Raw genomic sequence first — 22,952 nt, 5'->3', positions numbered from 1 at the left:
ATATTAGTATTGTATTATGATAAAGTATAAATAAAGGTAAAAAATCTAAATTAATCATATTAGTATTGTATGATATAAAGGTAACGACATTTGTATAATTTATTGTAATTTGAAAATGTATTTGTAATGTTAGTTAGATAGTACAATTACTAAAAAAAAATAAAATAAACTTTATTATGAGACGAACAAAAATAAAAAAAATGGATAAATAATTGTTAAGGTACGGAAGAAGTGGTTTTCTTCTCTCAACACCATTTTTAATTGTAACTTTTTTTAAAAAATAATAATAAACATAAAATGTTTTATACTAAAGTCAAAAAAGAATATTCATTATAGCCTTAAAAAAGTCACTAAAAAAATCAAAATATTCAACCTAAAATAATAATATATTTTATATTTTTGACATAATTATCAATATCATATGCTCCATCCGTCCACAAATTAACGTCCTATTTTTCTATTTTGGGACGTCCAACAACTATTGTCATATTTCTTTTTTTAAACACAAATTTTACATTTTTACCTTTCATTCATTTATTATTTTTAATTTCTATCATACAACTAAGAGTAAAATTGTCAATTCATAACAAAAAGACAATTACCTAAAAATTGTGCAAATATACTTTAGGACAATAGAAATTGGACGGAGGAAATATGCATATATATATATATATATATAATCATTTAATAAAAAATGCTATGTGTGTGGAGAGAGTTACCGTCTTAGATAAACCTATAACATTTTCTTTTATAAAATATTATATTAAAATAATATTTAAATAACAATTAGAATTAAATATTATATTTAAATCATTTCAAATCAGAATCCTGAAAAATCTTAAAATCTTCGTAATTATAACATGCACCCTAATGTTTATTTATTTTTTTGTATATTTTGATTGGTTAATCATTAAAGTAATTATATATATATATCAAAATTCAACTTATTAACTATGGTTCAATCGAGAATTTATTGGTACACATTCGAATAATAACAGTTGTCATGAAATTCTTATATCATAAAAATATACTTTTTTTTTTTTTCACATCTTTTGTTTGATTTACCGTAGAAACGAGAATTCAGGTAAAATATAATTAATAAATAATTAATAAATGTATGTATAATTATTTTTCTTAAGAAAAAAAAAATGGACAAATAAGATGAGACTGACAAAAATAAAAATAATGGATAAATAAAGTGGGACACAAAGAGTATCTATCTCCCTATGTCATATTTGAAAGAGGTCTTTAGGTGGTTTTGTAGTAAATTAAAAATGATAATATTTTATTAATCAGTAAAAATGTGTAGAATTTTAACATTTTTATTTATTGATTTGATGTAAAAAGTATTAATATATATAATGATATATTTGTTATTTAAATAATAATAAAATATATTTTGATATTAGTATATAATTATTTTTGCTAACAAAATTAAAATACACTTTTTGAGTAAAACAAACAAAAACAAAAATAATAAAATAATTTGAATGGATACAAAACAAGTATAAAGTATGTAGAATAAAACTATTCTAAATATTGAGTAATATAATAAGAATAATAATAAGGAGAAGAAGAAGGAGTAATATCAAAGGCATGTGGACTACATCTTTCTCGTTAGGGTAAATAATTCAAGATTGAAAGTTAAATAATTTAATCATTAAAATAATATATAATTTTTTTTTACAAATATTTTTTTTAGTATTATAAAAATTATTTTTATATATATATTTTTTTAATTTGTCCTGCGTTTTGATATAATCATTAAAATTCAAAGATTATCATGCAAAAAATTAAATATAATCCTTAGAATCGAACGAAATGAATATTATTATTCTTTCATTATCGTCTCAATATCAAATATTCTATCATGGAGTATTTACATACTCCCTCCGTCCCAAATATCGTGTCTGCTACACTGTATACGCGGTATTTTAAAAGGAAGAGTGTAATTAGTAGATAATTAAAAATGTATTAATGAAAATAATTATCCTATAATATAAATAATTATAAATTAAGATTAAGATAACTAATTAGTTTAATTAAAATTTAAAAAAATAAAATGAAATTAAAGTGTATAATATTAAAAAAAAAAAAAAAAAAAGTGACGTGGTGGTACGTGGGATGGAACAAGAACTAATTATCGTAGAAGGTAAAGTCGGTTGTGGGGTACAACTATTGTTTCACAGGGTACAACATTGCAGAAGCAAGGTGATGGGAGCCTGAGACCAACGACCCTATAAATGCACATATAAAACCTGTTTATCGTCTTCCCCTGGTTGCTCAGTCCGCACGCCTGCGATTTGAATACTTTTGATTTCGGAGGGAGAGTCAGAGAGAGCTGCCTCGGTAAAATCAAACACTTGTTAATTTCCTAATTTATCGAAGATCGCGTATGCAGATGATACCAAATCGTCGAAGACCTAGGGTTCTTACTTTGTTGTTGTTTATTTGCTCGGCTGTTGTGACCTACTTTCCTGGTAAGTTTTATCCAGAACGATTTATCTTTAGATTTAAAGATTGCAAGGTGTGGATAAATCTTTGGAAATTATTTATTGGATGCGATCGTCGTGTGCTCTGTTTGTGCGTAGGAATTTCTGCTGTTGATATTGTGTGTTCCGGATGAATAATAATATACTGATATTATTCGAAGTAATTGGATTTCTATAAACTGATCATTTTTAGCTTGGATTTGTATAAGTAGCAGTGATTGCATGATTGCATCTGATAGAAATTTGAGCGTATTTATGAAACTCAGGGGTGTAGAGTCTGTCAAATATTCACCGCCTCATTTGCACGATCAAAATTTACCACACAAAAGGAGATGATGTATGAGATGATTGCCTAAGATATATATGAATTTTCAACCTGTATGTTTATGGATGGATGCCTGCCATTAGTGAATGTGAAGATAAATTGATACTGAATTTTTCTACATTCTGCAGCGCTGGTACCAGCTGCAGTTGTTACACTTGATTCCATTGAACTATTCAGGACGCACGAATGGCTTCCCACAAAGCCTACAATTTATTTTCAGTGCAAAGGGGAGAACGTTACATTTTTACCTGATGTGAAGGAAAAACATGTCTTCTATGCCTTTAAGGGTCAAGAATCCTGGCAGGTAAATTGTTCTTGCTATGATCAATTGTGAGCTTTCTCCTTCTCTTCAATTTTGCAGTGCTGTATTCTCTTAGAAATGCAGCATGAATTAGATAGTAGATTATATTGCTGAAATCTTCATGGAAATTCAACTAGTACATGAAGGTAATTCCTCATGTAAAGAACTTTGTGTAGCAGTAATTTAAGGAGCTTTATCATTCTGGGAAATCTTCTACCTTCCACTTTGGCAGGACTTTTAGCTCGGCACTATTATTTATTTATTTATTTTGACATTAGCAATGTGTGTAGTATGTGTTCTTCTGTTCTGTAGATGAGGAGTTTCAATTATGTTTTGATAATATTTACCTTATATACATACATACCCTATTACATAATGATTGATATGATTAGATTTTAAATGTATTGGTATTTGATTTGCTTCACATATGCCATTCTTTTTTAAATTCAAAGTCGAATATATAATTGATTAAATTCTAAACATTTATGTAGACACATACCTAAATATATAAGATAAAAATTTATATATCGGTTGTATGAGTCTTATGGGGTGTAAGATTTTAAACTTACGTAAATATTTGGTAAATCTAAGTAATCATAACAATGTGGTTCTTAGTGTTATGCTGTTGAACCTATCTCACATTTCTTTGATTCTACTCAGCATAGCAAATACTATTACTACTACTACTACTAAATGTGCTTATTACTGTTTCAGCCTCTAACAGAACTCCAAGACAATAAGTGCAAACGCTGCGGCATATACGAGAAAGATACTTTGAAATCAGACGACGTATTTGACGAGTGGGAGTTCTGTGCATCTGATTTCACAAGCTCTGATGGGAAATACATTCACTACAAAGACAAAGAGCTAAATGCCACATTTTTATGCCCAGAATGTGTCCCTCTCGGAAGCGGTAACTTCCTATCCTATCATCAGGATATTATTTTTCTTCATCCCTTATATATCAGAGCCCATTGTTCTCTACTAAATTTTTATATCGGCTTATTATCTTTAGCTTCGGATCATTCACCCAAATCGAACAATAGCTCTCAGACTATGCACTGGGCCCTGATATTGCTCATCTCCGCTTTAGTATTATCAGTACTCGTCGGCGCAACAGTGGTTGCGTACAAGTACTGGAAAAGGAGAAAGCAGGAGCAAGAGCATGCTCGTTTTCTAAGGATGTTCGATGAAGACGACGATATCGAGGATGAGTTGGGCATTGGTCCCCTTAGCCATACTGTTTGACATACAATGATTAAGGCTTCATTTCCTATCCCCATAACTTTATGTACATATATAGATCTTCAAATTCATCACCATTGATCAGAAAGCAGAGATTGGATAGTGTATTGTTTGGTCATAGAAGCAGGTCACATTATCTTCTGTTAAGTGAATATTTTGGTTTAGAGCTGTTAAACGGTTTGTGAACTCGGCTTGGTTCAGCTCGACTTGACTCGGTTAAAACCTGTTTGCGAACATTAACGAGCTAAACAACACAAACAGGGTCATTCGTTTGAACGAATCTGAACTTTGTTCGCGAGCATTCGTTTAAATAATATATTTATTATAAATATTATATATATAATTATAATTTATAAATAAATAAATAAAATATTAATTTAAAATATATAAATAAAATAATTTTATATTTTCTTTTTAATTTATATATAAATTAAAAAAAGTGAAACAAATTATTCAAACGAACTTAATTGAGCTTAAATGAACCAAATACGAACAACAAAAATTCTTAACAAACCAAACTCGAACACTACGAATGAATTCAAAAGTTAAACGAACGAACACACCAACCTTATTCACAAACATTAACTAACACTTAAAGTTAACAGCTCTAGTTGTGTTGAAATGAACTCATAAGCACAACACAAAGATTGAAAATGCTTATACGATATGACATGATGTCCACGGTTGAATCGGTTCTTCCAAAAGTAAAAAGCAACAAATAAGGAGTGCAGGCAGAGGCAAATATGTAATTATAGTATCATCCACCAACCAAACATAGCAACCAACATTCAAGGAGATTCGCTTCCCCGGGGAAGCCGGTTGTCACCATTGGCGTCATCTTCATCATCATCCACCGGGCTTCTGTCGTCCCTAGGGCTGGGGCTACGGTCATGATCCCGACCATTGGCGGCCGCAGCAGCAGCAGCATAAGGGCTTTCGTCGTACTTTTTTGCTGCAGGGCTTCGGCTAGACTCCTTTGGGCTGTTGCTATACCTGTCTCTGTCTTGGTTTGTTTCAGCTCGGCTTCTAACCGGAGGAGAAAGGGATCTCTCTCTCGGGCCATCACCGTCGGGTGTCGGACTGCGCTTCCCCGTCTCGGCGGGTGAGCTCCCCCTTCTTGGTTCAGGGCTTCGACCACGTGGGCTTCTTGATCGCCTATCTCTGTAATCGGCGTCACGTCCTCTTTTCACAGGAGACCTTGATCGGCTGGAGACAGACAGACAAATAAACGTCAGCACTCATTGATATAAGCAGAATAATAGTCTACGAGTTTTGTATATCTGGAAGTAATACAACTTATTAAACCTGTAGCTGCGACTTCTGCTGAAACTTCTACTCCTGCTACGGCCGCGGCGGGGTGAGGGTGACCTTACTGGTGATCTTGAGTAACTCCGGCCTCGTCCGCTGATGCATCACATCACAGAAAAAGGAATGAGTCGTAACACAAACAGCATGCAACAGGCTATGATGGTGAAAATGGTTTATTCAGAACATCAAACAATCAAAACAAAAAAAATTAAACAGAAATGAATATTATATATAAATAGAGCTGTTAAACGAATTGAGCCGTTCATGAAATCGGTTAAAGCTTGTTCGCCAACGTTAACAAACCAAGCCAACCAAACGAGTCCAAACTTTGTTTGCAAACATTCATTAAAATAATATATTTATTATAAATATTATATATACATATAAAATTGTAATTTATAAATAAATAACATATCAGTTTAAAATAAATAAATAAAATAATTTTAAAATTTCTTTTTTAACTTATATATAAATTACAAAAAAGTGAGACAAACGAGCTTAACACAAACGAGCTGAACTCAAACACTACGAACGAGCTCAAAAGCTTAACAACGAACACGAGCTTTGTTCGGGAACGTTAACGAACGAACATGAACACTTAAAATTCAGTTCAGCTCGGGTTGGCTCATCAACAGCTCTATATACAAGCCAACTTCAGCAGGTAAATAAATCAGTAGCAAAATGGTGTTTGTTTGAAGTATCTTAGGTAATTTGTACTATTCCCACAAAATTTTCTCTCCAAAAACATTAAAGCAAATACTTATTATTTTTTATATTATACTAGAAATCAATTTTACTTTCAGAACATCACATCAATAGTTATTTTTACATTCAAATCTTAATACAAAATCCAAACCCCCAAACAAACACAAACTAACTCCTTAATTTAAACTGATCAACCTAATACTTAAAAATATATCACAATCACTTCCACATTAAAATTTGTCCGAAAGTTTCTATCTCATTTATTTATATACTTCCTAAGTTCAATCTACTTTATGTCATAATCGACTAATATATTAATTAACACTTACGTCCACCTCAAATGAGCATATATTTACTAGATAGACAATCAAACAATCAGGACAAGAAAATCAAAATTTTAAACAGAAATGAATATTATAGAAGAACATATATACAAAGCCAAATTCGACAAGTAAGGAAATCAGTAGCAAAATTAAGCCGATCAACCTAATGCTCGCAAATATATTTATCACAATTCATTTACATATTAAATTTGTCCAAAATTTTCTATCTCATTTATTTATATACTTCCCAAATTCAATCTACTTTATGCCATAATCGACTAATATATTTATCAACACTTATGTCCACCTCAAATGAGCATAGCATATATTTACTAGACGGAGATGGTATCATGTAATTTATACTTTACCTGACTTTCTTAGGACTGTTTGGGCAGTTTCTTTCAATGTGACCTCTTTCCCCGCAGCCGTAACATTTATTTTTCCAATCTCCAGCTTTGCAATCACGGGCCCAATGGCCGTCAATGCCGCAGTTGAAGCAGCGCCCGGAGCCTGGGGCAGGGCCTCTCCCAACATACTCTCGAATGCCACCAGGTCCACGTGGCACCTGCATTCCATAAAATTAAACATAATGCAACAATTAGTTTTGTACCGAGCATAAGAATGCAATAAAAAACAGTGCTTGATCTGCATAGTAATAAAAATCAAGTGACTTACACCCTTGGCAAATTCCACAATGATGCGACGTCCATCGACGTCTCTTCCATCCAGGCTATATCTTGCGTCATCAGCATCCCGAGGATCACTAAACTCCTGCATTATTGTGAAGGAACAGAAAACAGCAACACAAACCCGATAGTTTGCAATGAAATTTATGCAATTAGCTAAATCACACATATGGAGTACATAATGTATTCGAAGAGAAAGGTGGCAAAAGAACATACGACAAAGGCGTAATCCCGCTTCATATCCACATCGCGTACTCTGCGGAAACGGTTTCCAGAAACAGTAAGGCCATCATAACGACTTACGTACAGCAGTTCATGAAACTTGGTCCTCAAGACGTACTAAACACCAGTTTGATTTTGCAAATTTCCATCATAAAATCATGCAAAGACAACACAGAAAATTGCCAAAGGCTTCTAAGAACCGCCAAGTCCACCCTCCCGCCATTGACCACCAGGTCAGGCAAAGTCCACCCTCCCACCATTGACCACCAGGTCAGGCAAAGGATCAGAAACCTTCAACGAAATCATTTGAAGTCAAAACTCAAAAGAGCCTAGGACACAGTTCTCCTTACATAGAACGAGATTACACAGTTGGTCGAGTAAGGACGCCTTAAAAGCAATCATGTTCTTACTCATAGCCGGGAAGCTAAAATTATGTCATAAGGTTGCAGATTCCTTTTGCAGAATCAATATAATCAGAAAGAATATTGAAAAGTTCAATCCAGCCAACAAGGTATAATCAATCATTACTTATGTTTGTAAAACTTAAATTACAGTGAACTGACTCAATGCAGCCATAACTAATTACCTTTTTCCACAGCATTGGAGGACCAAGTTGAGAAATTTAAGCGTTTTTCACAAAATAAACTAATCAGCTTATAAATAAGAGTGAAATGATTGTATCTATTACGAGATTAAATGCAGATCAGATTTCAATGTAAGTTCGACTCCAGAGTCATAAATCTTCAACACCAAGTGAATTAAACTATCTTAGTAAAATTGGTCACAAATTATAGGATAGGTAATCCATTACCTTCCATATCTACTGAAAATATGTTCCAGATCCCAAGAGCGGGTTTTTGAAGACAAGTGGCCAACGTAGAGGCGTGTGGTGCTTCCATGTCGATCTTCATAGCGAGGCATTTTTGGGCTGCAGAAGTAGCGTTTCAATAACAATCAGAACATCTAAAATTCAAAGTCCCATTGCAATTTATTTCAGACAATGGCAAAATAATAATGCAGCGGCCAAACAAAATTAAACTCAATTGAAAACAAAACAGCAAGTTGAAAATAGCTTTACATAACAGCGAATCATGCTTCAATAAAATAAATTATCGACTAAACCACAAGCACAGCAATGTATTTCCTAAATCACCTTATCCACACCACCTAACAAAAGTTCAACAACGCCATTTACTTCCATCCCCTTCGGACTAAAGTAAAAGGCAGAAATCAAACTGAGACACAACCAAATCTCCACCGACCGCAACAAACACACGCCACAGTTCATTCACAAAAATCAAATGCACGCTACTTTCGGAAACCAGGGCAATCAGTTAACCTAATTTACAATTAAAATCAAATCCGAATCCAGCAAACCAAACTACTTCAGAATTTTTTTATAAAAAAAAGTCATCCACCACAGGAACAAATTGAATCCCCGAAGCAAACTCATCCACAGAAAAACTACATAAAAAGCAATTATATAATACCACACATCACCGCGAAAGCCACAATCAAAACCATCCAAAAAACTGAAGTGAAGCAAAGCAAAAGCATCTATCATCAGCACGTATAGACCGGACCGCCAACGAATTTAAATCTAAGAGATTACCTCTCGGAAGAAATTCCGGAATCCGAAACCCTAGTTTTTCACGCACAGCAAACGTAGAGCAAGCGAAATGCGTGATCTCGGGTATTCATTCGCCCTAACCGACATAGATCGACGGTCAGGATTCGTTCATCAAGGCCCATTATGAACCCAATATATTAAAGGCCTAATATAAAACCCTAAAAAACAAATCCACCGTCATCCGTACGCCCAGCCCATTTGGACTTCAATACAGCATAAAAAAGTAGTCTGTGTTTACATATGTTTTTAATCTTACTATTGTTCTATTTAACCCCCCTCAAAAAAAAAAAAAAAAAAAAAAAAACCTCTATACTTGAAAGGAAAACTTTTAAAAGATATATATTTTTTAATTTAAATATTATATTAAAAAAAATTATGCTAGATTAAAACATCTATTTTATAAATTTTGCACTATTACCGAGACAATATAAAAATAAAAATTAAAAAAAAAAAAAAAAAAAACTCTAGAAGGATCCTTTGGTTTGATTGGGTTGGATTTGATATTGGATTTTAAATAAATAAATTTGAATAATTTAGTATTTAAGATAGTTTATACTTTAACACTGATTATTTGATTCTACGAGATATTTGAAATGGTTATTTAAAATATATAGAAATAAATTAATAAGTTTAACATTCAATTTTAAAATTTAAAATACATCGTATTTCAAATGAAAAATAAGGATTTAGACAAAATCCCTCATCCTAAAAGGGGCCTAAAGTGCTCTATGAAATTTTTAGTAACAGAAATTGATGCGATATTTTGAATATAAATAAATTTATAGTATATTATAAAAAGAATAATAATAATTGTTTGATGTGATATTTTTGGAGGGAAAAAAAGAATATTAATAAAAAAAAAACTGTGGTAAAATAAAAAAATAAAAAATAAAAAAATAAAAAAAAACACAACCTAAGAATGTGTTTGGGGTGAGTGTTTGAATTTTGGATTTGGATTTTGAACTGTAATAATTGAAATTTGAAGAGTTATACAAGTAATATAAATTGATATGTATTTGTGTAATATCTTTAATATAAAAATTAATATTTAAACATAATATAAAAAATAAAATAAATATTTGATTTGATATTTTTAAAGAAACAAATAAATAGATAGTAAAATTCCGCTAAAATCTTCCCACCAACCATCTACCATTAGTTGATAAATATTACTCTTTCTGTCTCACATAAAATTTTCATTTTTTCATTTACGTTTCACATCATTTGTTTTTGTTTTTTTTTTCTGAAAATATTATTATACACCTTAATTATATTTTAAATTTCATAATTTATAATTTTCTTATTTTTAATTAAACTATTTAGTTATCTTAATCTATAAATATTTTTATCATACATTAAATATTTTTACTAATATACTTCTTAATTACTTACTAATTATATTTTACTTAAATTCTCGTATCTACAGTAACGTGGACAAAATATATCGGATGGAGCGTGCAGTAATTACAAGACAAAACAAGAGAATCCTTCGGCCCAAATGGTCTTAACAATAGCTATTACATGTTCCAAATAGAAAAATAGTACTCCATTTGTCATCCAATTGTGTGCTCATTTAATCGGACACGGATTTTAAGAAAAATATATAAAAGTAGAATTTTTTACTTTTTTTTTGGTAAAAAAAAGTAGTATTTTTTTACTAAAAAGAAATGAGAATAAATTTGGATTACAATCAAAAAAGAAAAGGATAATAGATTTGAATGACTGAGGGAGGGAGTATATGAATGAAGGGTTTAAATGTAAAATTTTTATTTAAAAAGAAAAATAGGACAATAGTTATTGTACTTTCCAAATAGAAAAATAGAACATTAATTTGTAACGGAAGAAAGTATATAATAGTTATTTTATTCTTACCACACAATAATCGATTGGTCTTACCATTCAATAAAAAAATATGACATTAGTTTTAACTAAACTATTTAGTTATTTTAATTTTAATTTATAATTATTTTTATTATACAATAAATATTTTTATTAATATTTTACTAAATTCTCGTAGACAAAATATATGGAACGCACGAGGTGGCATGTCACGATCACAAATCCAAACCCTAAGCTACGAGGCCATCCCTTACGGGAGTAATAGTGATTTTATTCTTACCACAAATGGTCTTAACACAATTAGGCCAAAACAATCAATTAACAAACTCCTAACCCTCAAAACCAAATCAAATCAAATCCCTCCACCAACCAACACTACTTATACAATCACTCCTGTTTATTCGTAAGAATTTACCCATGATTTTAATTTACCATTTCAAACTTTTTTTAAAAAAAAATTAAATCAAACATTCAATTTTTATTTATTTTATTTAATTAAAATTTAATTTTACATTTAAAATATCATATATCAATATATATTTATATCACGTCAAATAACTAATTACAGATCGATCAAATCAAGAACGGATCACATACAAACAAATCCAAAATCATAAACCCAATCATATATAATCAATTCATCAACATATCAATCCATCCAACAAATCACCTCCTCCTGTTCTTGCTCCCAATCAAAAGCGCAAAGTAAAACAAAACCCTAAAAACAAACCCTAACCCTACCGTGATCCACAAGCACCACCACTTATCGATATCCGTAACTCCGGTCTGCTTCAGTATGTCGGCGCCGGTGGTCAGGCAGCTATTTCCGGTGATGTTAACTCCGAGCGTCTTGCTCATCGACTTCAACAGGCTCAGCTTCACCGACTCCGGCACCGCCTTCAATGGCGATGCGTCGAAAACCTGAATTCCCCTCACGAAGCACCGGGAAGGATCGTCGAACTCGTTCTGCATCACCCCCTGGTAGGGATACTTCACCAGAGACAGGTAGTGGAACCATATCCAGTAGGCTGGAATCCGATCGCGCGAGATGAAGAAGCCGCTGAAGAGGAGGAAGTAGGCCAGGATCGCCACCACCACCGTGTACGCCATCATCAGGTTGAAGATGATCCCTGACAGGAACGTCACGAACGAGCTGCCTGCCCAGAACGACGCGAGGATGGACCCGAAGTAGAACAGAAACCCTGGAAAATGTGTTGGAATATTGTAAGAATTTCGATTCGAATAATCGAATAGTTGTTTTTTTTTTTATCATTTTGGATGAACTGTGCAATTTTTGTCTATTTTTTTAGAGAAAGGAATTTATTTTTACGATTTTTTCATGTTTAGATATTTTTAGGGTTTTCGTGTTAAAAAATAATTATACTGGATGTTGTCCGCAGGTTTGGATTTTTTAGTAGTAAAAAGTTGAATTTAAATAGTTGTTCAATGTGATATAAATAGATGCTGATTTGATGTTTTGTATGTAAAATAAATTTATAGTATAATATAAAAAAAAGTAAAAATAATTGTTTGAATTAATATTTTTGAAAGAAAAAAAAAAATTGAATAGTAAGAATCGTGTTAAAATCTACAAAAGAACACATCTTTAGGGTTTTAATGTTAAAAAATTTACTGTGTTTGTTTGTCATCTGAGATTTTAATAGTAAAAAATTAAATTTGAATAATTGTATGATATAAATAAGTGTTAATTTGATATTTTGAATGTAAAATATATTTATAATATAATATAAAAAATATTTGATTTGTTGTTTTTAGAGAAAAAAATAAATATGAATAATAAAAATCTGTGATAAAACTATAAAAGAACACAATTTTAAGATTTTTCGGCTTGGGTATTTTGGATTTAGGGTTTTGGGTTGATTCTTAAATCTTAAACCATAAAATTTCAAGCTTAAAACCCTAAATACTTATAAAATATATATATATATAATTTAATATTTTTAATATAAAATATATAAAATAGGTATTTTGTTTGATATTTTAAGAAAAGTTTTTTTAGTAAATAGTAAAAAAAATATTAGAAATTCACAAGAGAATACTACCTGAAGTGTTTCCGGCGAGTCCGACCGACCAGTAGGTTATGGCGGCGAAGGTGAGGGAGAGGACGATGATGGAAGGTATGGAAAGAATGGCGTGGGAGATGACGTAGGAGGATCTCCGGTAGGCGTTGTAGGCGGTTTCTCTCATGAAAATGTATCTCTCCATTAGAAAAATCGGGATTGCTTCGGCGCAGGTGTAGAACGTCGTGGACATGGCGAAGGCGAAGAACCCTAGGCGTTCCTGTACGCCTTTGGGGGAATCGTCGAGCTTCCAGAAGATGGTGGCCAGGATGATTCCGGTGATCAGAACCGCCCCGAACCTGGCGGCGAATAGCTCCGGCGCACGGCGGGAGTTTGTTACCTGATGAAATGTTTAATTTATGGTTTAAATTAGATTTATAGGCAATTACTTTTATTATTAATAATATATAATTTAAAAATTTATGAATAATGTGTTATTTAGGATTTTTGTAGCAGATTAAGAAATAATACTTTTATGTCTCAACTCAGAAAAAATTTTACCAGTTTTTTCGTCTCACTCCAAACTTCAAAGTATCACTTTCCTATTTTAGTAAAAGTAATCATAGACTAATAATAAAATACCCTTTAATCTTAACGTTTACCTAGATTATAAATATACAATTTCACGTACCTAGATTATAAACATACAATTTCAGCGTACAATTACTTTGTACATAAAGTTAAAGAGTAAAAATATTAAAATTTCTTAAAAATTACCACTAACCAATAAAATACTATTATTTTTTTGATATACTACAGAATCCCAAAGAGCCCATTTAGAATGAGACTGAGGCAGTAATATTGTATTAATTAATTGGTGGAATTGTGCAAGAGTTTTGAACATTTTTTTTACCTTTATGTATAAAATAATTATTAATGTATGATTTCTTAGTCTAAAATAGAAAAATCTAAAGGACAAAAATAGCCAAAATGATATTTTGAAATCGGACAAACAAAAATGGTAAAAATAATATTTTGAATCGGAACAAAGAGAGAATATGATTACCGATCGATTGGCGATTATGAACATCTCCTTCCAAATAGGGTTTGGGTAATTGGGGACGGAGGAGGAAGACGATGATAATGTGGAGTCGAGATGTGTGGCGCCGGAGACGAGCTTCCCCATGGAAATGCTGGCGCTAATGGCGTCCTTGAGGGTTAATTTTGACCCAATTGAGGTTTTGACGGAATTAGGGTTCTTATTTCTCTGCCACGATTTGTTGAATTCTGCGAGGTTTTTGGTTCCTCCGGGGATGATTTCGAGCTCGCGGATGAAATCCATGGCGAATTCCGTCTTGTCCTCGTTGGGAGGGATCGGATTCCCGAATTCGGCGAAGAATTGGGGCAGCATCGCCGGCGAGCCGCCGTAGACGGTCTGGCCGCCGGAGAGGATGATCAGGCGGTCGAGGAGGCGGAGGATTCTGTAGCTCGGCTGGTGGATCGACATGATGACGATGCTTCCGGTCTGAGCAATTCTCTGTAAGACTTTAACCACCATGAAAGCGCTGGTGGAGTCCAATCCGGAGGTCGGTTCGTCGAGGAAGAGGATGATCGGATCGTGGATTATGTCGGTGCCGATGGAGACGCGGCGGCGCTCTCCGCCGGAGACGCCGCGGTGGCCTTCGTCTCCGATGATTGTCTTGGCGGCGCTCCGGAGGCCGAGCTGATCGATTAGGGCCTGAACTCGGGCTGCTTTTCTCGATTTCGACATCGTCGGCGGCAGCCGGAATTCCGCCGAGAACATTAGGGTTTCTTCGACGGTGAGCATCGGAAAGAGGAGGTCGTCCTGCATAACGTAGGCTGAAATTACTTTTAAGACCTTCGATTCGAGAATTTCGCCGTTGAGGGTGACGGAGCCTTTTAAACTTTCCGGCGAGATTCTGCCGGCGACGGCGTCGATCAGGGTCGACTTGCCGGAGCCGCTGGCGCCGAGGACCGCCATTATTTCGCCTTCCCGGGCCTCGCCGGAGATTTCGTTGAGGAGAGTTTTGGTCCGGGTCTTCAGCACCCGCCCGGTACTTTCACCTCCGGTCCGGTGGAAACAAGCCGGAATGATTTTCCGGCGAGCGGCGACGCTGTAGGTGAGGTTATGGAAGGAGAGCAGAAAAGGGACAGAAGCCGGCTGGAAGACACGGCGGTCGTCGGTGACGTCGACGACGTGGTCGTCGTCGTCGGTGAAGTCTCCGACGCGCTGCAAAAGCTCTCCGAGGGTGTGGGAGGCTCTTCTTTTGATTTTCCGGCCGGATTCCGGCAGCTCCAGGTGGCCCAGAAACGGCAAGTCACTGGCCGCCATTGATGAGCTATCTGATTCGAATTCGACACTATGCATTAAGAAAAACACCAAAATTCACACTGATCAATGGCTCGATCTGCAGCTATACATATATGTATATGTATATATGGAGACAAGAATTAGGGATTTAATTGATGTGATAATAATTGGGGTAATGGAATTAATTTGGGGAAGATTGGGAGGGGCTTTAATGGTAGCTGTGGATTGTTTGAACAGATAATGCAATGATGAGAGAATTAAATTAAATTAAATTAGGGTTTCGTGTGGATGTGAAATTAGGGTTTGAAAATTTGGGGGAAAAATTTGTTTAGATTAGGTGAGAAGTTGCACTGCCTTTAACCGTTGCGGTTTCCTTCATAGATATATTGTGAGCAGAGCTCAGTCCAAGTCTGAGTTCAAATTATTTACTTATTATATATATTTGTGACATGGAAACGTCACCGTTTTGATTAATGCATATTACGCATCTATACTAAAGAAGAAGTCTGAGTGGTCCCTTTGCATGCTTGCATGCATGTATAGCGTAAGAGTATTAAGTAGCTCTTTATCAATATAATAATATTTTATTTAAAAAATATATATTTTTGCTTTTATTTATATCTATACATATTTTTTAAAGATTTTGATATTATTTATCAAAAATAATTTTGGTTGAAAAATTGCATCATATGTTTTTTTTTTTCTTACAATTATCATATTAAAAATTAATTTTTATTATTATTACAAATTATTCAAAACTCTTATTGAACAAAGTCAAAAAATTGTAGTATTCTTTTAATAAAAAACTACTTAATTGCATCATAATAAATAAACTAAAAAATATATCTATATACTTGTTTGGTTATTTATTTATTTTTTTGTTTTTTAATACTCCCTATATTAAATTATATTATAGATAAAAATAAATATTTTTATTTTTTATGGTAAAAAATAAAATAAAAATACTGGTATTTTTTATTAAAAAAAGAATAAATTTGGATAACAAAAAAAAATAAAAATAAATTTAAATAACATAAAAGGAATTAGTATATTATATTTAATAATATTTCATAAGAAAATAATGTGATTTTACAAATAATACTCCCTCTTTCTCATGTGATATGAGTGTATTACTGTAGGATTTTAGATAAAGTATAATTAGTAAGTAATTAAGAAGTGTATTAGTATCTATAATTATTATTTAGTAAAAATAATTATAAATTAAGATTAAGATAAATAAAATTTTAATTAAAATTAAAAAAAAATTATAAAAATTTAAAATTCGATTAAAGTGCATAATTATATTTTCAAAAATAGAAAGGACAATTTATGTGGACGGACGAAAATAGAAAATAAGGATAAATTATGTGGGACGGAGGGGAGGGAGTAATAAATAGAGTCGGGAAAAAATGGAAGTAAACAGAATCTGATCGGTTTCTTGTGAAGTCCCTTCATTTCATCAGCAATGTGGAAATTCGAACAGCGTGAAACTTAGGATTTGGGCTAAGGTTACGTTTGGTAAAAAGACCTTTTAAAAATAAATAAATAAATTATTATTATATCATTATTATTAATGAATTTCATACTTGGTTTAATATTCTTTATTTAATATAAATAATTATTAATATAATATTTTGAGCACTATATTAAAAAAATATATATCTTTTGTGCTGCAATACAAATTTTTTTTAAAAAAAATAAAAATTATTTGATGTATTTTTGAAAAATAATACTCTCTCCGTTCCAATACAATAGTCATGTTTATCATTTTTGTCCGTCCCAAAACAATAATCTCATTTCCATAAATAAACATATCACTGTAAAACTGTCCTTACTTTTTAATTATTATTACACAATTGCCGCTGCTTTTTACACTGATACATTCACAATGGCAAAAAAGTCTTTTACCCGTGTTTTTTACCTATTACCCATATAATATCAATATTCTTTAAATCCCATGTCAAATCCAACCCAGACTATAATTTTGGAACGAAGTACGAAGAGGGAATAGTAAAATGTTTGTTATAAAAATTCAAAAACAAATAGAGACTAATGTCAACTGTCACTATAAATTTATTTAACACATATGACATTTTATAGAGTATTTAATTTAATTTAATTTAATTGAAATAACTAAAATAAAAATGATAGTAGCATTATTAAATAGAGTAGGAGAGATTGGAATTACGTTAGTGTTTTCGTGAGAAGGTTGATCAGATCAGTTAAGTTGGAGTAGGTGAGGTGTTCATCTACTGTCCTCACCTTTTCCAAATATTCAATCAATTTTGCACCAGTTCAACATTTCTTTATTTCCCTTAATTTATACTCTAAAATTAATTGCATTATACTCCGTCCGTCCCAAAATTATGATCTTATTTAAGTTAGACACGAGATTTAAAGAGTATTGATATCATATTGATAGTTGGTAAAAAATATAAGTAAAAGACTTTTTTGTCCTTGTGGGTGTATTACTATAAAAAAATAGTGACATTTGTGTAATAATAATGAAAAAATAAAGATAATTTTATGGTGATATGAGTATTTATGAAAATGAGACTATTGTTTTGGGACGGACAAAAATGGTAAACAAAACTATTGTATTGAAATGGATGAAATATTAGATAAGTTAAAAAGGTTTTGAATAAATTATTTTTTAAATATTCTCTTAATTATATTATATTTATAGCAATAAAATTGAAGAAAGTGATTGTGGAGGTACGTACAGAGGATGTGTTTTTAGGTAATATTTATATATTTTTTAAAATATTAATATATTATATATTTATTATTTTTATGTTATTTATATGATTTTTATTTTAGAAAAGTAATAATCCCTCATCCTAGAAATACAGGGTCTGTTTCTTTTGGTTCAGTTTGAAAAAAAAAACTGTGCAAACACTGTCTGTACAATTTTTTTTCTCAAACGGAGCGCCCCCTTCCGCCCCCAACATTTGATGTAGAAATGGCAGCAAAAACGTTGCCACTTTTATTATTTTTTTTAATATTTTTTTTCCAAAATATTATATTTATTTAATATTTATAATAATTATATGATAAAAAATATATATATAATATATATATCATTTTGTAAAAAATAAAATTTTCTATAATACAAATAAATAAAAATTTAAATATATATATTGGGTATAATATAAATTTATAAAAAAATCATACAATATAAATTTTATCAATTAAATTTAATACACATTTATATTATTTTATTCATTATCCATCAAATTAATACACATCAAAACTCCTCAAACTCCAACCAAACCAAACACAAAAGAAACAACAAAATTCAAACTCATCCCAAAATTCAAATAAAAACCAAATCCAAACCCAACTTTCCCCAAACTCCCCTAAAGAAACACATTCATAGTCTTAATTGGATTGGACACGGGATTTAAGGAATACTGATATTATATTGATAGTTGGTATAAAAAGTAATAGCAATTGTGTAATAAAAATGAAAAAGTATGGGTAGTTTTATCGTGATATGATTATTTATGAAAATACTACTATTATTTTGGGACGAACAAAAATGGTAAACAAGACTATTATTGTATTGGGATGAAAAGAATATTTTTTACTAAAAAACAAAAATCGAGTATTTTTTTGATAATAACTAATAAAGAACAATAGACATAAATTTAGATGAGAAAAGAAAATATATTTTTTTGGTATTATTTTTGGAATCATATATGTTAGAATTTTAAGTGAACACGGACTATTTAAGAGATATTTAATATTTAATATGTTTTTTTTTTTTAATAATACTCCGTCCGTCCCACATACCATGTTCATGTTGCCGTTTCTGTCCGTCCCACATACCCTGTCACTTTTCTTTTTTGAAAAATGATTATACACTTTAATATCATTTTAAACTTTTTAATTTTATTTTTTAAAAAAATTTAATTAAACTAATTAGTTATCTTAATCTTAATTTATAATTATTTATATTATAAGATAATTATTTTCACTAATACATTCTTAATTATTTACTAATTACATCTCTCCTAAAATATCGTGTCTACAGTGTAGCATGGAAGGTACGTGGGACGGAAGTAGTAATAATTATATTGGCATGCATGCATTATGAGTGTACCTTATGCATGCGCGAGTACATATTTAATCATCACCGCGGTAATTTAATTATATCACTTTTCACAATTTTAATAATTTTCGTAAATATAAAATAATATATATATATATATATATGTGCCATATTTTAGCTATTTAACCAATTACATATTTATCAAATAATTTATAAAGTATTTGATATGGTTTTTTTTTTTTTTTTTTCTCAAATTGTTTTTTTTGGAGGGTAAAGAACAATTTTTTAAACTTTTAAATATAATTAATCTCCCACAATATCCATCTAATATATATTCTCTCCATATTATTCAAAAATATTCTTTTAAATTGTTATAGTAAATTTAAAAATAATAAAATAGTATTTTATTGAGTAGTTAAAATGTGTCAAAAAGTTTTAATATTTTGGTTATTTGTAGTTTAGGTATAAATGTATAATTGTGTATTTGTAATTTATGAAAAGTTAAAGATATTTTACTATTAGTATATAATTATTTTTTTATTATAATAAAACATTTATATATTTTTAAATAAAACATATTAAAATAGTAAAAAGAAGATTTTCAGTTAACAAGTAGAAGTATGTTCTATTATTTCGGTTTTTTTTCACTTCAAAATATATTTTCTATTATTTCTATTCTAATAAAAATGATAGCATACTAATATCATAATACTATTATTACATATATATTTTCTATTATTTTTATTATAAAAAAAAACATGCTAAATATTATATTTTTTAAAAAAAAAAATATGTCAAAATTTGTTTTTTTAAAATACTTAAGGTAACTGGACGTTTCAGACCGTCAACATGGCCGTGTTTCACTTAAATATATATTTTTTTAATGAACACACTAACTATTAATGATTGCAGGATAATCAACCTGGCCGTGTTGAGCCAAATACGACCGTGTTGGTTGCCTTGGACGCCCAGTCACTTTCTGAGCCATCCAACACGGCCGTGTTCAATCCCTGCCAACCATCTTGAGACTAAAATTAATAAATTTTCGTTTAAGTGGAACCAAAATTAATAAAAAATAAAAATAAAAATTGAAGGAGATCAAAAAAAAAAGATTTGCTCATTAATAAATTAGTATAGAATTTGTTTAGTTGTAGTTTAAATTTAATTTGAAATCATACGTTGATTTGAAATTTTATTTAAATAATATTTTGATATTATATTTATGAGAAAAATAATTTAATTTTATTAAAAATCGTGCAAAATAAATAATATTTTCAATTTTAAATTATAAAAGAACAAACCTATTATTTTTTAATTTACTATAAAAGTAGAATATTACTTTTAGTTAGAACAAATAAAATATTAGTTCAAGTTTCAAAATAACATTTTTATTTTTAATTTTTTTGCCTTTAAAAAATAAAATAATTATTTTCATAACAATTTATAATTCTCATAAATAATAGAAAAAATTATAAAAACACTAAAACACAACTGAATATTCCAAGAATAAAATATAAAATATTTCAATTGTTATTAACAAATACATTTATATTCATTTAAAAAATTTAAATTCTATTTAGATAGAATTTTTTGAAATTTTAGAGTTTAAATTTTAAAAATAATAAAAAATTAGTATTGTTGATGTAATTTTTCAACAAAAATAAAGTAAAATTCAAAGATATAGAAAACATCCTTAAACTTGATTAATTAGTGCCTGAGATTAGGAATCTCTAAACTTATGGTACAGAAAATAAACTGGAAAATAAAAGACTGAAATTTAAAGTGGTGATCCCCAAATCTGACTTTGCTTTGTTGAAGTTGATTGAAGATGCCTTGCCAAATGATGATCCAAACCCTTAAATATTCTCTGGGAAACTGTACTGAAAACCGTCGCCCGAACGGTTACAACGTCTCCTTTCCAACCGTCTTCCAACCCTTCTCCTGCTGACACGTGTCCTCAGCGGACCAAAATTGTCACTATATTTCACTCTTTGAGCCGACCACAGACCTTCCGCCCTTTTGGCCCGACCGCCAATCTACAACCGTATTGGTCCGACTGCCAATCCTCCCGACTTGCAAACCATCTGACTTGTTTGGATTAGCTACAGACATCCCGACTAACAAACCATCCGACTTGTTGGTCCCGCCGCAGAGTTCCGACCTGAGAACTTCCCGACCTGTCCGACCTGAGGACTTTCCGCCCTGAGGACTTTTCGACCTGCGGACTTTCCGACCTGAGGACCTCCCGACCTGCGGACTTCCCGTCCTGATGACTTTCCGTCTTGAGGACCTCCCGACCTGAGGACCTTCCGACCTGAGGTCTTTCCGTCCTGAGGACTTTCCGTCTTGAGGACCTCCCGACCTGAAGACCTTCCGATCTGAGGTCTTTCCGTCCTGTATTTTCCTTAGAAATAAACCTATTTTCCTTGATTTCCTCACGGTGTCCTTCAGCCAGTTCAATCAACTCTATTGCCAGGCCCATTTTTCTTTTACCTTGGACTTTTTAACCTAATTCTAAATTTCATACGTAACAAGTATTAAATGTAATATTTTGTAATATAATAATATATTTAATTTAATTTTTTGTAGAATGATTATAAATAAATAATATCAAAATTTTTAAATATTTATATGAACATAATATTAATTTTTAATTCTATTACATATATAATTTTATTACTTAGAAATAATATTTATATTAAATAAGGAGTATATTTTTATTAAAATGTATCTTTAAAACTACTTGCACTATTTGAATTTTGTTTTAATCAATTATGGTATTACCTCAATGTATCAAACAACATTTCATTTAATATAATTATATCACATTTCTATATAATTCAATTATAAGAATAAAAAGTACTCCCTCCGACCGTTTTAATTATGTTACTTTTTTATTATTATTATTATTACCCTTAAATTTACGCACAATCTATAGTAAATATTCTTATTCATTCATAATATTATTACACATACTTTAATAAATAATACTAAATTTGTTACTACTTTTTTTACTCATCACATCACTTTTTTATTAATTTTTTAAATAAACTTTATACTATAATACTTTACTTTCACTTATCTTATTTTTATATTAAAATAATATTATTTTTTTAATCTTTGTGTTTAAATAAAGTGAAATAATTAAAATTGACGGACAAAGTAATAATTATTATTAATTTTATTAAAATAATTAAAAATATCAAATCAAATACTTATTTTTTTTTATATATATAGTATAATAAAGAAATAGAATTGTTACTGTGTTGTGCCTATTTCGAATAACATTAGTGCGCAATGTACTGTTAGGACTGACTGAGTCATGTCCGTTTTCGCTGCGCATATTTGCTTTTGGATTTCCTTAAAAAAGGCCTCATACTAGCGGAATTCAGTTAAGATTTATAAAGTATGAAATTTTCTTGACAAGTTCTGATGTAAGATTTGGATTTGCACCCTAACAAATACAATA

The 22,952-nt window shown here is 30.8% G+C and overlaps 3 protein-coding genes across 6 annotated transcripts; 1 reads left to right on the top strand and 2 right to left on the bottom strand.

Annotated features, from left to right (window-relative positions):
- The first annotated feature begins 2,262 nt into the window (after positions 1-2,262).
- On the top strand, positions 2,263-4,529 carry LOC127250800 (uncharacterized). The gene is made up of 4 exons (XM_051274225.1): positions 2,263-2,480; positions 2,946-3,121; positions 3,833-4,031; positions 4,134-4,529. The coding sequence occupies exons 1-4, from the start codon at positions 2,396-2,398 to the stop codon at positions 4,364-4,366; spliced, it is 693 nt and encodes a 230-aa protein (XP_051130182.1). The 5' UTR covers positions 2,263-2,395; the 3' UTR covers positions 4,367-4,529.
- Positions 4,530-4,890: 361 nt separating this feature from the next.
- Positions 4,891-9,344, bottom strand: LOC127250799 (serine/arginine-rich splicing factor RS2Z33-like). Of its 4 annotated transcripts, none has more exons than XM_051274221.1 (7): positions 9,220-9,344; positions 8,419-8,535; positions 7,602-7,641; positions 7,375-7,470; positions 7,068-7,264; positions 5,669-5,767; positions 4,891-5,569 (listed from the first exon to the last, which is right to left on the bottom strand). In XM_051274221.1, the coding sequence occupies exons 2-7, from the start codon at positions 8,526-8,528 to the stop codon at positions 5,152-5,154; spliced, it is 960 nt and encodes a 319-aa protein (XP_051130178.1). In that variant the 5' UTR covers positions 8,529-8,535; positions 9,220-9,344; the 3' UTR covers positions 4,891-5,151. The 4 variants fall into 4 exon arrangements, with proteins under 4 accessions (XP_051130178.1, XP_051130181.1, XP_051130180.1 ...); XM_051274224.1 differs by lacking the exon at positions 9,220-9,344 and adding an exon at positions 7,726-7,898; XM_051274223.1 differs by lacking the exon at positions 9,220-9,344 and having other exon boundaries at positions 7,602-7,898.
- Positions 9,345-11,677: 2,333 nt separating this feature from the next.
- On the bottom strand, positions 11,678-15,665 carry LOC127250798 (ABC transporter G family member 20-like). The gene is made up of 3 exons (XM_051274220.1): positions 14,164-15,665; positions 13,140-13,497; positions 11,678-12,278 (listed from the first exon to the last, which is right to left on the bottom strand). Exons 1-3 carry the CDS (start codon positions 15,484-15,486, stop codon positions 11,743-11,745), a joined length of 2,217 nt encoding a protein of 738 aa, XP_051130177.1. The 5' UTR covers positions 15,487-15,665; the 3' UTR covers positions 11,678-11,742.
- Positions 15,666-22,952: the final 7,287 nt, after the last annotated feature.

The sequence above is a fragment of the Andrographis paniculata genome, unplaced genomic scaffold, assembly GCF_009805555.1.
Source record: "Andrographis paniculata isolate CXL003 unplaced genomic scaffold, ASM980555v1 Contig38END, whole genome shotgun sequence".
Taxonomy (NCBI): domain Eukaryota; kingdom Viridiplantae; phylum Streptophyta; class Magnoliopsida; order Lamiales; family Acanthaceae; genus Andrographis; species Andrographis paniculata.
Note: the sequence above shows the minus strand (reverse complement) of the source record. Positions and strands in the feature narration are given on the sequence as shown.